The following is a 13,923-nucleotide window of genomic DNA, read 5'->3' as shown; positions in this document are numbered from 1 at the left end:
TTTTCATTTCTAACCTGGGGTTTTCCTTTCATGCTCTTTATGCGTCTCTGGGAGATGGATTTAAACCAAATCTATAGGCTCCCAAGGGGCTAACCCAGTCTCTGCTCTTGGAACAAAGGGAGAAGCTCAGCTCTGAGTGAGGAGCCCCAGGCGCTGCCCCCGCCCATCTGGAGGCTTGTGACATGGGCGGGGCTTCAGCTCCAGTTCCCAGGGGCGCCCCACAGCTCACCCCACGGCTTCCTGCCTCATTCCCCACCCCAGGAGTCCCAGGGCCAACGTGCACTGCAAGTCTCCAAGCAAGGGCAGCGGTCTGAGGCCTTTCCCCATGAATTTGACTTGCCTCCTGTTCATCTTGAGGCACGAGGGTTCCCGAGAACACTCTTTGGGAATCACAGTTCTAATTCCCCGGCAGGCTGCACTTGGCCTCCGTCTGCCAGGAAGCAGGTGACCGGATCGTCTGCGTCACAGGACCTGCTTGGAGCCGCTGTTCTCCCACTGCAGGTGCGGCGTGTGGATAAGCCGATTCCCAGGGGATCACACCTGCCAGAGACAGTGATATGCATCGCAGTGGGGGGGGGGGGGGCTGGGGAAGGCGCCGACCTCCTCCAGCTGTGAGACCAGAGGCAGAGGCACCCAGGCCCGCAATTATGTCAGGAAACTCAGCGCTGAGATGAATGGAAAATGACTGGGGAGTTTTTTCCAAGGACGTGGCTTAAGCAGGATCGATTCCAGAGCAGGAGGCATTGAAGCGGCGCGATGCCTGCCGGGCTAGACGACAGGTCGTTTCGTAGGGAATCTAAGGTGCCCCCCTCATCCGAGCAGGTGCTCATCACGGGGGTGAAGATGCAGCACAGGCTGGGGCGGGGGGCGGGGGTCAGCCGTGAGCATGGGGCTGGACGTCCCAGCGGCAGAGAGGCACCTGAGAACTTGGGCCTTGGGCCTGGGAGCTGTGGAATGTTCTCTCTGTCCCCATGAAGTTCTGCAGCAGGCAAGGGCCTGGCGGCTGGGCCTGCCCACAGATTCTTACCGTCCAGGAAGGAAAAACCCCACTTCCCCTTCGTTCAGCTCAAGTCCTGGTTCCATTCTAGGCCCTGCGGCGTGGCTCGGTGCTTGAGCGTTGACCTATGAACCAGGAGGTCAGGGTTCGATTCCCAGTCAGGGCTACTGGTTTTGGGGCTCGATCCCCAGTGTGGGGCATGCAGCAGGCAGCTGATCCGTGATTTTCCCCCTCATTGATGTTTCTCTCTCTCCCCCTCTCCCTTCTTCTCTGAAATCAATAATAACATATTTTTTAAAACGCCACCGTAGTAGAGAAGGAGGGTGGCGAGGCGGCAGAACAGCGTCTTTCCTGTGCAGAGCCGTCCGCGGTGCCATGCGCAGTCTCCTTACGGAGCACAGGACAAGGTGCCCAGTCACTCAGCGTGGGGCACACGGTCACGGCACAGCGAGGCCTGCTCCCACGTCCCGGGTGCCCACAGCGGGGGACATGCTAACAAGCCTCGAGGACACGGTGCTAAGGGGAGCGGCCCCGTCACGAAAAGGCAGGTGCCCGGGGCGTCCACTTCCAGGAGACAGGACGTAGAATCGCGGTCCCCAGCGCCGGGGGAGGGGGGGTGCTCATCGTTCCCCCGCAGATGAGATGATGAGAAAGATCTGGAGATGGTGGGGGTCAGTGCGTTCCCCGCCCGACTGCGGCGCAAAGAGGGTGACTGTGCGGGGCTGTGTGTTAACATAATGAAAAGATTGTGAAGGACGCGTGAGATGTGGAGGTTCCCCGGGTGGAGGCGGCCCGGGGCCCGGAGGTGCCTGGCGCTGAGGGGAAGGCCAGCCTGAAACCACGGAAACGACCTCGGTCTGGCCCTTTGATGCCGGTCCCGCCAGAGGGGCTGTTTCTCAGCGGGAGCAGGAACGTGCAGGTCACGGAGTCAGGCCTTCGTGTGCGGGTGTTGGTGCCAGATTTCGCCTGGCCCAGAGGTGGCCCTCACCCGGAAGAGAAGGGATTTCCTGGATCAGTGCGTGTGCCCCCAGCGACCTCCTGTCCTTTTCAGTTCGCTTTAAATCCTGCTCTTCTGGCCAGTGTGATTCCAGCTCTTAGCAAAGAGCATTTTACATTTTAACCAACAATCCTGGGCCGCTTTCAGATCTGTTACCTTGAGGGCGAGTTCTTTCTGAGGCCTCCTGACCGCAGGCTGCAGGGGGGCGGGGGGGGGGGGGAGATATGCCTCAGTGCCGTGCACCTTCGGGGAACCCCTGCTCCCCGGGAACCAGGGCTCCCTGGGCCTTCGATCCTAAGGAGACAGTGCCTGTGGCGGCCCTTGGCGAGCACGGCACAGCCCGTCCGATCTGTTTGTTTCTATCCCAACGTCACCGTGAATTAGCGGCTCCGACTCCCGGGCTCCTGGGAACGTGTCGGCGCCGCCTCCGTCACAGCCAACCGTGAGGTGTGGGAAAGCGGTGGGGTTCCTGCGGAGCCCGTGGAGAAAGCAAGGGCCTGTGAGAGACGGGGCTGCAGACGCTGGAACCCGCAGGGAAATAATTGCAAGGCGGCATTTCGGGGTGGGTTCATTTCCTACCGCATTTTAATGACCGACAGAGAAGCTATAAAAATGTCATTTATGGAGGAACTCCAGCATCTTGTTCTCCTGGTTATTGTCATGGATCAAATGGCACATGCAATATGATTTTTTTAAAGGTTTTCTGCTAAACACTGTAATCCGTCTTACGTGCTACAGACCCACGTGGTTACTGCGCATCTCACACTCAGGGACGTGTGGATAGAAGTCAGACGGGAGGAAACGCGGCTTTCCCCTCCTGACAGCAAGGCAGGAACCTTTGCACACTCCCTCCCAGGAATTTGCCCGTTCTGTTTACTTTGACCAGTTTTTAACTGCAAGTGGCTATTTTTCAGGCACGGCGGTGGTGTTGATGAGGACAGTGAGGGGCCCTTGGGGTTTCAGGGTGTGAGGGGCAGTTGTTAACCCTCTAGCTTCGTCTACCTCTGTTCACCACCCAACCAGCCCAGGCTGCCCAGTGAGGTCAGGAGGCGTGGGCCTCTGCTCAGCTCGGCCTGTGTCGGGGTGGGCGGGCCGTGGCCAGGGCTGCCTGCGAGGATGAGGGCCCTCCTCCTGCAGGCCCATCCAAGTCCTCCTCCTCCTCTCAGCCCACTGGGCCCTTTATGCTCGGACTTTGTTCTCTGCTGCGAGGAGCATTGCGAACGCAGAATCTGGCTTCTCAGCAAGGACTTCGGGCTTGTCGAACTCGACCACCTGGAAGTCAGGGAAGGAGAGCTGCGTATGTCAGAGAATATCCCCCCCGCCCCCCCACAAGAGCCCAAACCACTGAAGCCAGGGATGCCAACGGCCGGCCACCGTACCTTCCCGTTTTCCATGACCAGGACGAGGTCGCAGTTGAGGACCGTGTTGAGGCGGTGGGCAATGGTCAGCACCGTGCAGTCTCTGAAGGCGTCTTTGATGGTGTTCTGCACAAGGCTGTCGGTCTTGGAGTCCATGGAGGCGGTGGCCTCATCTAGGAGAATGATCTGTTGAGGAAGAAATGTGGTAAAAGTCACAGTAAGCCAAAGCTGTACCTAGAGGTACATTCATAGTCTTATCTCGATTGATTGATTGATTGATTTAGAAAGACTGAAAAGTAATGACTACGTATCCATCTCAAAAGGTTAGCAAAGGAATGGCAAAAATAAGAGTCACATCACACCACCTTCATCTTCTTCAGAGGGACTGGCTGGGGAACAAGACTGTAGTCTTTACTCCTCGTTGGAAGTGGTTTATTCTAATCCTGCAAACCGGTAGAAAGAAGCACCCGGGACTGTCTCCCACACTAACAGCGAGTCAGCATGCAGTTTAACAACACTCACATGAGCTTCCTGCTATTACAAACTCACACAAACTCAGAGGCTTAACACAGTACAAATGCATTATCTCGCAGCTCTGGGAGCACAAAGTCCCACAGTCACGGTGTTGTCCGGCCGCGTTCCTTTTGCAGGCTCTCGGGAGGAAACCGGGCCCTTGCCTCTCCAGCTTCCAGACGCAGCCCACTTCCCTGCACCCTTCTCACCTCCACCCCCTTGTCAGATCTCCTCCTCTCCCGCCTCTTATGAGGCCCGGGGGGGGCGGGGTGGAATCCGGGAGACTCTCCGCGTCTCAGAACCCTCGACTAGTGGACTAGGCGGCGCCCCTTTCCCAGTGAGGTCTCACGGTTCCGGGGGTCAGGGCGTGGGCCTCTTGGGGGCCGGGGCACGATCCTGCCTCCACGGTGCCAGTCCGCCCGGCCCTGGCTACAGCACTCAGCTTCCCGGGCTCTGGTGGTTTCCCTGCTTGGCGGTCGGCCCTGAGGGGCTGCCCCTCCTGCCGTTAGCGCACGTAGGGAGCACACCCAAGGCTCCACTTCGCCCAGGGCCCAGGGATGAGAGACCAAGGCACCAGCACCCCTCCTTCCGCCCGCAGGCAGGGCTGTCCCCGTCCCTACGCAGAACCAGCAGGCATTTTGCCATCTTCAGACCCTCACGTTCCTGACTGTTCCAGGCCCTGTGTACAGGCCCCGAACCGTCAGGGACAAAGGGAAGACGCTGGGAGGGAGCTTTCTCAGACCCGGACAGCGGGGGATGAGAGAGTCCCAGAGCGGGGCTCCCGGGAGTGACCGGCCGGAGGGGCAGGTGCCGTTGCGGAAATGCTGCCATCTCTCAGTTTTCCCTCTCGACTTCCTCTTAAGAAAGAGGGGTCGGTTTTCAGTGGCTCTCTCTTCGCTGAAGGACAAAGGTGACCCCCCGCCCGGGGTGGAGGGCGCTGTGGCAAGTGCCTCTGACCCAACCCGTTCTTCCCCCGCGGCCCCTCACTTTGGAGTCGCGGAGCAGGGCCCGGGCCATGCAGAGCAGCTGCCGCTCCCCGACGGAGAAGTTCTCGCCGTTCTCCGTGACTTCGGCCTGCAGCCCGTCCGGGAGCCTCATTATCTGTAAGACAGGGGAGGCCGTTTGCGCTGGAGACGGTGGAAGCCTCCTGTGCCGTCTGTATTGATCGCCCCTCCTCCCGCGTCCTCCCCGGCTTCATTTTACTGCAGGAAAGAAAGTGAAAAACAACAGTCGCTCAGCACTGCAAGCGGCTCCAGGGGAAGACGGGAGTGGGCGGACATTGATCATTTAGAATCGCAGCGTGATTGAGAATGCAGATGAGGCCCGATGGCCAGAGGAGCACAGACAGGATTAACTCCTTCCAGGGCTTCTGCTTCCGCGGACGGAATAGAAACGCTGACGGCCCGTGGGCTGCACAGGCGGCCACGCCAGCCTCCTGCCCGCGGCCCCTGGCGATGCCACGCCCTCTCCACCCGGGCCTACTGCTTCCCGAGGCAGGTGAGGCTGTGGCCCAGCCGCTGGGCCCTCCCTCGGCTCTACATCAGGTGGACCTGGGTTCGAGGCTCTATTCTGCCACTCGCCAGCCTGCACCTGACCTCCCCGAGGCTTCCTTTCTGCATCCCTAGAGGAGGGGGCAGCCAGGCCCGTGTGCTGTGACAGGTGGAGGTCCTGGCTGATTCCTGGCAGAGACCTAATCTTGCCTATTGCTGCTTTTAATCATAGCACGTCGACAAGGCGTGTGTTCCTCACATGTGTGGGGCCAACAAATAAGCCTGGCCAGACGCTGGCCCCGGGCTTGTTGCACGTCAGCCTGGGCCAGGTGCCGGGGGCGTGGGCGAAGCAGACTCGCTGGGACAGCCCGAGCCTTACCGCGTCTCGCATGAACGTTCGCTCCAGCACCTGCCAGAGCATCTCGTCCGTGTGCCTCTCGAAGGGGTCCAGGTTGAACCTGCGTGAGGAACGGAGAGGCCTGGGGAGCAGGCTCTGCAGGGCGGGGGGCGGGGGGGGGAGCAGGCGTTGGTCAGGGCCCTGCGGCTCCTGGGCAGGGCTCACTTAGCCCTGGGCGATGGCCCATCAAACACCAACCTCAGGCCAAGAGACCCGGGACCCACAGAGCCCACCAAGGGGGTGTGAGAGCGGCTTGGCCCCAGCCCCAGCGAGATCGACCTGCAGATTCCTGGCAGACAGGAAGGGGAGGGACCATTGCGTCCACTGCCTGCAGTCCCGGGCTGCCAGAGGCGGGAAGCTCATTTGTGGGTGGGAGTCTGTGCAGGGAAGGTGTTTCCATATAACGCTAAGTGCAGCCGCTGCGCTCAGGGGGCGAGATGTCCCTCTCAGGAGAGGGTCGGTGCTCACAGGACCGAGAGCCGGAACCCGCAGAAGCTGCCACCTGCTGTGCTTGTCCGGGAACTTCATGCTGACACAGTTCCGGGTGGATAACCGCTGTGTTATTGCCAGGCCTCCCTGGGGAGCCGGTGCCACCCCTGGGCACTGGCTCCCCCAGGCAGAGCAGCCTGGCCGGCCGGCCTCACCATGGGCGCCTCCCACAGTTCCTTGCGGTCTGATTTCACTCTCGGAAAATAGGGATGCACAGCGATCCAAACAGCTACCTTACTGTACCTACAAACAGCACGGGGTCCTGGGGGATGGCCGTCAGCTTGGTCCTGAGGTCCTCCAGCCCCACCGAGCAGATGTCCACCCCGTCGATGAGGATGGTGCCGCCCGCCGGCTCCACCAGGCGGAACAGGGCCATTCCCAGCGACGACTTCCCTGGGGACGGGGACGGCAGGTCACACACCGGGTTACGCTCCCATCGTGTCCAAGTATCTAGTCTGGGCGTCTTTCAGGCAGGGAACCGCCATGAGGGTGCGCAGCCAGAAACTGCCCGCGCCCGGGGCCAGCGGTGCCCCAACACGGCTGACCCGTCCCGACACAGCTGACCTGTCCCAACACGGCTGACCCACCCCACACGGCTGACCTGTCCCAACACGGCTGACCCACCCCACACGGCTGACCCACCCCAACACGGATAACCCACCCCAACACGCTGACCGCCCCTGCCGCGGTGGCTGTGCGCACGGCTCCTCCTCTGGGTCTCGTTTCTCCAGAATGGTCCTCATGGAATTAATTCAAAAACTGGTGTGTGTTTGCTTCCAACTCCACACACCCATCCAACCCGGAACCGTATTCACAGCAGAGACCTGAGGGGAGCCCGGCCCGCCTGCGGCTGGGGCGCCGCCACCCGTGCAGGGACCGACCTGGAGGCGCGGCGGAGCCTGTCCTCACCAGAGCCTGTTCTTCCCACGATGCCCACCGTCTGCCCGCTCCGGATGTGCAGGTCGAGCCCGTCGAGGACGAGGGGCGTGCCGTCCCTGTACCGCATCCGATAGTCTCGGAACGTGATCTCCCCGCGGCTGGGCCAGTCCTGGGGACAGGGCCCCGCTGGGAGGGGCTGGGCGCTTTCAGGAGCACAGGTCTGCAAAGCAGGGGACGTGACGGTTAATACACGCCTTCGCTCCTCCATTCGTTCCTCCATTCGTTCGCACGGTTCCAGGTACAAGAGTTCATGGCCGACTCTGTCAATAAGGGCCCAGCACTCACGAAGCTCCCCTTCCCGTGGGAACGAGATGGTGAGGAGGAAAGGACACGGCACGAAGACAGATCAGGCGTGTAATGGAGTGTAGGATGCGCGCCCCAGCAGGGGCAGGGGGCCTGAGAGCAGGGATGCTGAGAAGGCGCCGCCACACGGGGATCTGACAGGGTCTCCCGTGCACAGGCCCAGGGGCCAGGACAGACTGGGGCGCGGGGAGGAAGAGAGAGAACCATCGTGGCTGAAGCTTGAAGAGTCTCTGGGCGACTACAGGGGACGCCTCATGGGGTCCCGGGGGCCGGGGCACGTGTCCGCAGCGCGCCCTCACGGCCTGGAAGCTGGGTCACCCAGGGGACACGGGCCGCCTGGAGGCCTGGGAGTTCCCCCAACACAGCCTCTTGCGTCTGCGAGTCCCCACGGGGTCGGAGCAGGAAGGGGGCAGGAATGCAGCATGTCGGTTCAGAGGCCATTAGAGTCCGTGCAGTGAAAGTAGGGACAGAGCGCCCCGCCCCCGAAGCTAAGGACTTCCCGCTGGGGGCGAGAAACAGGCCCCCAGGTGCCCCCTGGGGTGGCGGCCAGCCCGAATTCCTGGTCCACGAGCAGCCCGGCAGCCAAGGAGACGGCTGTGTTTCCTCGCGGTGTTTGGAACCCATGGAAGATGTAGGATTAACAGTAAAAGTATTTCAGAGAAGCAGCCGTGTCACAGTCATACTTTTAGTTTAAGGAATCTGAATGTTTGGTGTTTTAAGGTTTCATAATATTAGTAACATTTGGACCTGTGACTCTAACTGAAAATCATAATGGAATCGTTTCTTTAAACATGATTGTAAGTTTATATATAGCATTGGGATTGTTGGGCAAAGTCAAAGCTGTAGGTGAGTTGCCTAAATCCACATTTATTAGCTGTGTGTAACCTCAGGGGGCGTGTTTAAGTCAGATAACTGGGTACTTAAAAGGAAAGGTAATTGATTACATTTTAAAATGCAGTTTTTAAGTATTTAGTTAAGTTTGTAAAGGGGCCAAATGCTGTTGAAAGGCCTTTAAAAGCAATCGCTAGACTCGACTAGCCTTCTTTTCATTTGTAAGTTGGACATAAAAGTTTTCTTAGAAGAGTGAGCCTAAGGTAAGCCACCGACTTCTCTCTTCGACAGAAACAGCCCTGAGCAAACTGCTTTTAAGAAAGAACCTCTCTCTCCACATCAGGGAGATGGTGTTGTAAACATGGTTTTTGAGAAGAGAGGTTGTGGTCCGAGTTCAGTTTTTAAAAAGATCCCTTCACGTGTAAAAAGATCAGATGAGCCCAGGAATCTGCCAGTGAACGCGTTCCACCGGCCTCTTACCGAGATGTACGCCCGGAGTAGCTCCACGGAGGTGAACTTGGCCTGGGTCTCGGTCCCCGTGCGCACGCACACCTGCAGCAGCCCGCTGAGCTGAGGCGAGAGCAAGCAGCCGTCAGGCCCCGTGGTCCCCCGGCCCCGCCCTCCCAGCACCTCACCCAGCAGCCTGGTTCCCAGCCAAGTGCCAGCAGTGAGGCTCGGTGGTGGGTGTGTGTGTCTTCAAACACTTCCTCTGTGTTTAGAAACATGGTGCTTGCTTTTCCCTGGCCTCCAGATGGTGACAGCCAGCCCCCCACCTTCCACCTGATCACCGCCTCCTGGTTGGAGCGGCGGGCTGGGAGCCGGATTCCCAGGCTGCAGACGGCTGGCCATGGGCCCCTAGCTGCCCCGGGGTGTCCCGCACCTCCCTGCCCTCCCTGCCGTACCCCCACCCCCCGCCGCAGCCCGGAGGCATCACGGGATCAGGTGGAAGGAAGCACCAAGCCACGCTGTTTGCTTCCCAAGTGGGAGAATCTGGGCCCAGACTGGGGGTGTGGTTTCATAAGGTCACCCACAGGCACCCCTAACCATAGCTGACGCCTGCACAGGCGCCCCTAACCGTAGCTGATGCCTGCACAGGCGCTCCTAACCGTAGCTGACACCTGAAGCGAGGCCAGCCTGCGAAGACCCCTCCAGGCCACACAAAAGCAGGGGAGCCCTGAACACCGCCCGCCCAGCCCTCCTCCTCAAGCACAAATGGATGGAGAATTCTACAAACGCAGCCCACGGCACAGACGCGCAGGGACCGGGTAAAGAAAAGAACCGGCCCTGGGAGGGAGGGACCTCTCGTTAATACACTCGGGGACATTAGACATACATAGGCAGCCGCCTAAAAGGGGTTCTTTCAAACACTCCCTGAGAGTGGGTGGAAATTGAGCACCTGGACCTATGGTTGCCATACGCACAAGTCAGTGGAATGGCCGAACGGCCAGGCTCAGGCAAGTTCCCAGAGGGAAGATGAAAGACAAGAACAGGAGACTCTGATACAAGAAAGGAAACGGGAAATGGTGGAGGCCCACTCAGTCGCCAGGCCTTTGAGTGATGCGAGCCGCTAAGCGCTCTCCACTGACCCCATTCGAGCTGTGCTTTCTCTCAGGCTCGCCCGCGCTCACGCTCTCTATGCGAGAGCCTCCAGGCCAAGCCCTCCCCTACACCAGGGGGTACCTGGATGATGTAGGACAACGACAAGCCTTTGGATGCGGCGCTGACGGAGAAGAAACTCAGGGTCACCATCAGGGCCACGATGAAGGTGACGATGTTCATGAGGACGTCCATCCGCAGGGCGAACCAGCGCAGGGCGCAGTTGAAGTACAGGAGGTGGCTGGAGTTCTCGTCGTTGAGCATCTTAAACCTGAAATGAGGAGACGGGCAGACGGGGTCAGGGGGGCGGCCGTGGATCAGGGTCCGGGCTCCTGGAGAAAGCAGGGCAGGCCAGGGCGTTCCTCAAGGGCGAGCGCACTTTTACAGAAACGGACATCTGTCCTCGCTCTTTGAAATCTGCTGTCATGGGCACAGAGGTGAAGGGAGAGGGTAAGAGAACAGACCAGGTGCTTCCCAGCTGCCCTCCCCCCCCTCATTCCCCCCCCCCCCCCGGGCTGGACACGTGCGCTCAGCACAGCCTGACCTGGCCCAGCCCTGGGGAGAGAGGGGGGCTGTGTCTTTCATACATTCAGGATGGAAATTTTAACCGGACTGAGCTAACCGTAACCAAGAGAGACATGGGATCCAGTTGCCACTGAAGTTTCCCTGACCTGCTTGGGACAGCTGGTAGAAACTACTGGGGGGAAATGAAAGCCTTTCAACATTTACCCCCCCCCCCGCCCCCCGCCAGAGAGCTACGGCCCCTCCTGTGGCTCTGCTGCTCCCTCCTGTCCAAGGCTGCTCCGGGGTTCTCTTCCGAGGCCCCTCGGACCAGCCGGGCGGGGTCCTGCGGCCCCTCCTCCTGCCGGTCCCCCGAGCTTCGGCCAGAGATGCTTGCAGACCCCATGGTGTTTCTTGGTGTCGCCATACCACCTACAGACGCCACTGACAGCTTCAGGGACTTGGCCGTCGTCACCCGGGCCTCAGCTGTGAGGGTGGGTAGGTTTGCAGACGCAGAGTCCCTGGCGGGGATCCAAGTGGAGTCCGACCCCACGCCTCTGGCTCATGCGGGGTGAGCATGTCTGTCTGTTGGCAGAAGCAGCACTTCTCCCAGAAAGGGCTCCAGAAAGTTCATGACAGGCCAGAGGGTGTTGAAGGAGGGGAGACCCGTCAGTCACGCAGGGCTCCGCCCCCCGGAGCCTGGCCGAGGCCTTGAGGACACGGGGCCCAGGCCTGTTCCGTTTGTCGGAGTCGGGAACGGCTCCTCGGACAGACACCGGGAGGCCCCCTGTGTGGTGCGGGGCTGTGGACGCATGACTTTCAGTCACACTGGTGGCAGGACTAGCTGATGACTGAACCAAAGACGAGGATGCCAAGCCCCATGGAGATCCTGGGTGGCCAAGGGCAGGAAGGGAAAGAGAATTAGATGTAAGCGTTGAAGTGTGTGTCGGGCCTTTAGGGAAGGAAGACAGAAAAAAACAAAAACTCGTCACCCAGGATCTCGTGAAGAGCTCAGAAGGCCCTCAGTGCCTGTTGGGAGTCAGAAGAAACAAAACCACCAGAGATCTAAGTGACAGAGACGGCTCTAGATTCACCAAGCTCCGTTTTCTGGTCTGCCAATGGACACCGTTGGACTACATTTCCCAGCCTCCTTTGCAGTTAGGTGAGCCCATGTGACTGAACGCTGGCCAGTGAATGTGCAGAAACGATGAGCATCTTCACTGGGGTTGGACCAATAAAAATGTCACCTGGGTCCTCCACCCAGCTCTCTCTCCAGGACCCTGGGGACTGTGCCCAGAGCCCTGGCGATGGAGAAGTGCCCCTGGAAGGAGACGTGTATGGAGCCCGGAGCACCGCCCCTCCCCTGCATGGACCCCACTCATTGGCACCAGCGCTCACCTGTGATTTCCTCGTGCTTTAGAAGTTTGGCGCTGCACGACGCCCGAGAGACTTTCTGATCGGGTGCCCCCACTTTAGAAGGCAGGACACTGGTCTGCCCACTAAGTGCCTTTGAAATGACCTTGACAAGGACTATGTCATAACATGAGAGAGGAGAATAAAGCTGCCAAAAGTGGCCGTGAGCATTCCAGGAGGAAGAAGAGACTGGAAGGAAATGCGTGACAGTATTGCCAGGATTTGGGGTGCGGGGGCCTGTGCCTGACTTTCTGTTTTTCTGTTTCCTGTTGTCTCCTGGCTTCCTGAGTTGAACACATTTTGCTTTCAGTGTGAAAAAATTTTGTCACACCCCACGCCGAGGTGGTCACTGAAGGAGCTCGCATCTTTGTCTGCGAGGGCTCCTCCTCCCCGGCGGGCCCCAGGCGCCCAGAGCAGCCCTGCCTGCCTGGCGGTGACCTCCCCTCCCGCCGTCAGGGGTCAGGACTCACTTGGTGACGCAGTCCTCCCGCCTGTCGTAGGCGTGGATGATGCCCAGGCCTTGCATGGACGAGGTGATGTGTGAGAACCAGGGGGAGCGGCTCACATTCTCCACCTTCTTGATCTCCTGGACTCCTCTGTAGAAGACGCTGCGGGGAGAGCAGAGGGCGGAGGGCGGCTCAGGGGTCCCCTCAACGCACCCGGATTCCCCCCTTCTCCAGGAGGGGCCGCCCTGTGTGTGTGGGGGGGGGATGAGGGGAGCTCTTGTAAGTGTGGGTCCAGAAATGAGCGCCATCCCCCGTGGTCTCAGTTCTGTGTGCTCCTAGGTGTGAGGCTCGCCGCACGAGGGATGTCGCTTAGTCTTAGAGAAGCATCTTTCCTACGGCGCAGCCTCTAAATATAGCCGCCAGCGCGGGCGCCAGGGAAAGGGATCTTTCCCAATTAGGGAGGAAGCGCCATGCGCCAGCCGGTGTGTGGCTTCTGAAGGCAGCGGCGAAGGTCGTGCTGAGCAAACCTCCTGGTGGCCTTGGGAGCCGGCTTGACTTTTTATATATTTTTTAATTGATTTCAGAGAGGAAGGGAGAGAAACATCCGTGATGAGAGGGAGTCATGGACCAGCTGCCCCCTGCACGCCCCACACTGGGGATGGAGCCCACAACCTGGGCCTGTGCCCTGACCGGGAATGGAACCGTGACCTCCTGGTTCATAGGTCGATGCTCAACCGCAGAGCCGCGCCGGCCGGGCAGGAACCAACTTTAAAACTGAACCCTCCAAGGGGCGCAACTGCCCTGGGTGTGGGCTCCAGGACACAGGACGCAGCACTGCCGCCCGCGACGGCCGGTCGCTGTGTGGCAGGACCAGCCCTGAGTGGTCGGCGTGCTCCTCCTCGGAACGCGGCGCCTCCACCTACCATAGAAGCACCAGGAAGCCCACGGCGAGGCCAGCCAGCACCAGCAGGACGGCGGGGAACACGGCGGCCAGGACCACGAGGATGAAGGCCACGAGGGAGATCTGCTGCAGGAAGCTCTCCGTGTGGAAGGGCAGCCTCACGTCCAGCTCGTCCATGTCCTTGGAGAACTGGTTCATGAGCCGGCCGCTGGGCGTCATGTCGAAGAAGCTCATCGGGCTCTGGGAGATCTGCGGGCGCCGCCGTGGGAGAGTCCGGGGCTGGGGGCATGTCTGTCACACCTCCCCCCCCTGCTGGGCTGGGGTGGTGAGCGCAGGGCCCCACCCTCCTTCCAGGGCGCACATGAGGCGGAGGCGTGCTGGGCAGGGGAGGGTGCCCCCTTCCGTGGCCTCCGTGTGCACGCAGCCCCCCTCCAAACCCGGCACAGCCTGGGGCCCCTTTGGAGGAAGGAGGGATCTTGTGCTTGGGGGCACAGGAAGCTGTTCCCCTTAAACTTGCCCCGGCCAGGCCCTTCCTGGGGCCCTCGATGGGCCAGGGCTCTTTGGAGCAGGAGGCGCCCTCTGGCCCGCTCGTGTCTGCTCGGTGCGGCCTCCTCGGGGATCCTCCTGGGCACCCCCAGCCTGGCCGCGGGCCCATGACCCCCCACCCCGAGTTCCCTGGGGTTTGCTCCCATGTTGGTAAGTAGGTCCTGGGAGGCGCTTCCCAGGCGCACGGTCAGTTCCCTGAGCCCAGC

General features: G+C 60.3%; 1 protein-coding gene across 1 annotated transcript in view; it reads right to left on the bottom strand.

The window, feature by feature from the left end:
• Positions 1-1,394: 1,394 nt before the first annotated feature.
• The window catches only part of ABCC12 (ATP binding cassette subfamily C member 12), a 32,715-nt gene continuing 20,186 nt past the window's right edge, over positions 1,395-13,923 (bottom strand). The window contains exons 20-29 of the mRNA XM_059668115.1: positions 13,194-13,420; positions 12,295-12,432; positions 9,995-10,181; positions 8,795-8,884; positions 7,151-7,340; positions 6,475-6,634; positions 5,735-5,813; positions 4,853-4,966; positions 3,374-3,538; positions 1,395-3,266 (exon numbers count right to left, since the gene is read on the bottom strand). Coding sequence (XP_059524098.1) covers positions 3,174-3,266; positions 3,374-3,538; positions 4,853-4,966; positions 5,735-5,813; positions 6,475-6,634; positions 7,151-7,340; positions 8,795-8,884; positions 9,995-10,181; positions 12,295-12,432; positions 13,194-13,420 — 1,443 coding nt within the window. The 3' untranslated portion in view covers positions 1,395-3,173. The remainder of the gene's footprint in view (positions 3,267-3,373; positions 3,539-4,852; positions 4,967-5,734; positions 5,814-6,474; positions 6,635-7,150; positions 7,341-8,794; positions 8,885-9,994; positions 10,182-12,294; positions 12,433-13,193; positions 13,421-13,923) is intronic.

Source organism: Myotis daubentonii, chromosome 15, assembly GCF_963259705.1.
Source record: "Myotis daubentonii chromosome 15, mMyoDau2.1, whole genome shotgun sequence".
NCBI lineage: Eukaryota > Metazoa > Chordata > Mammalia > Chiroptera > Vespertilionidae > Myotis > Myotis daubentonii.
This window is presented reverse-complemented; position numbering and strand designations above follow the sequence as displayed.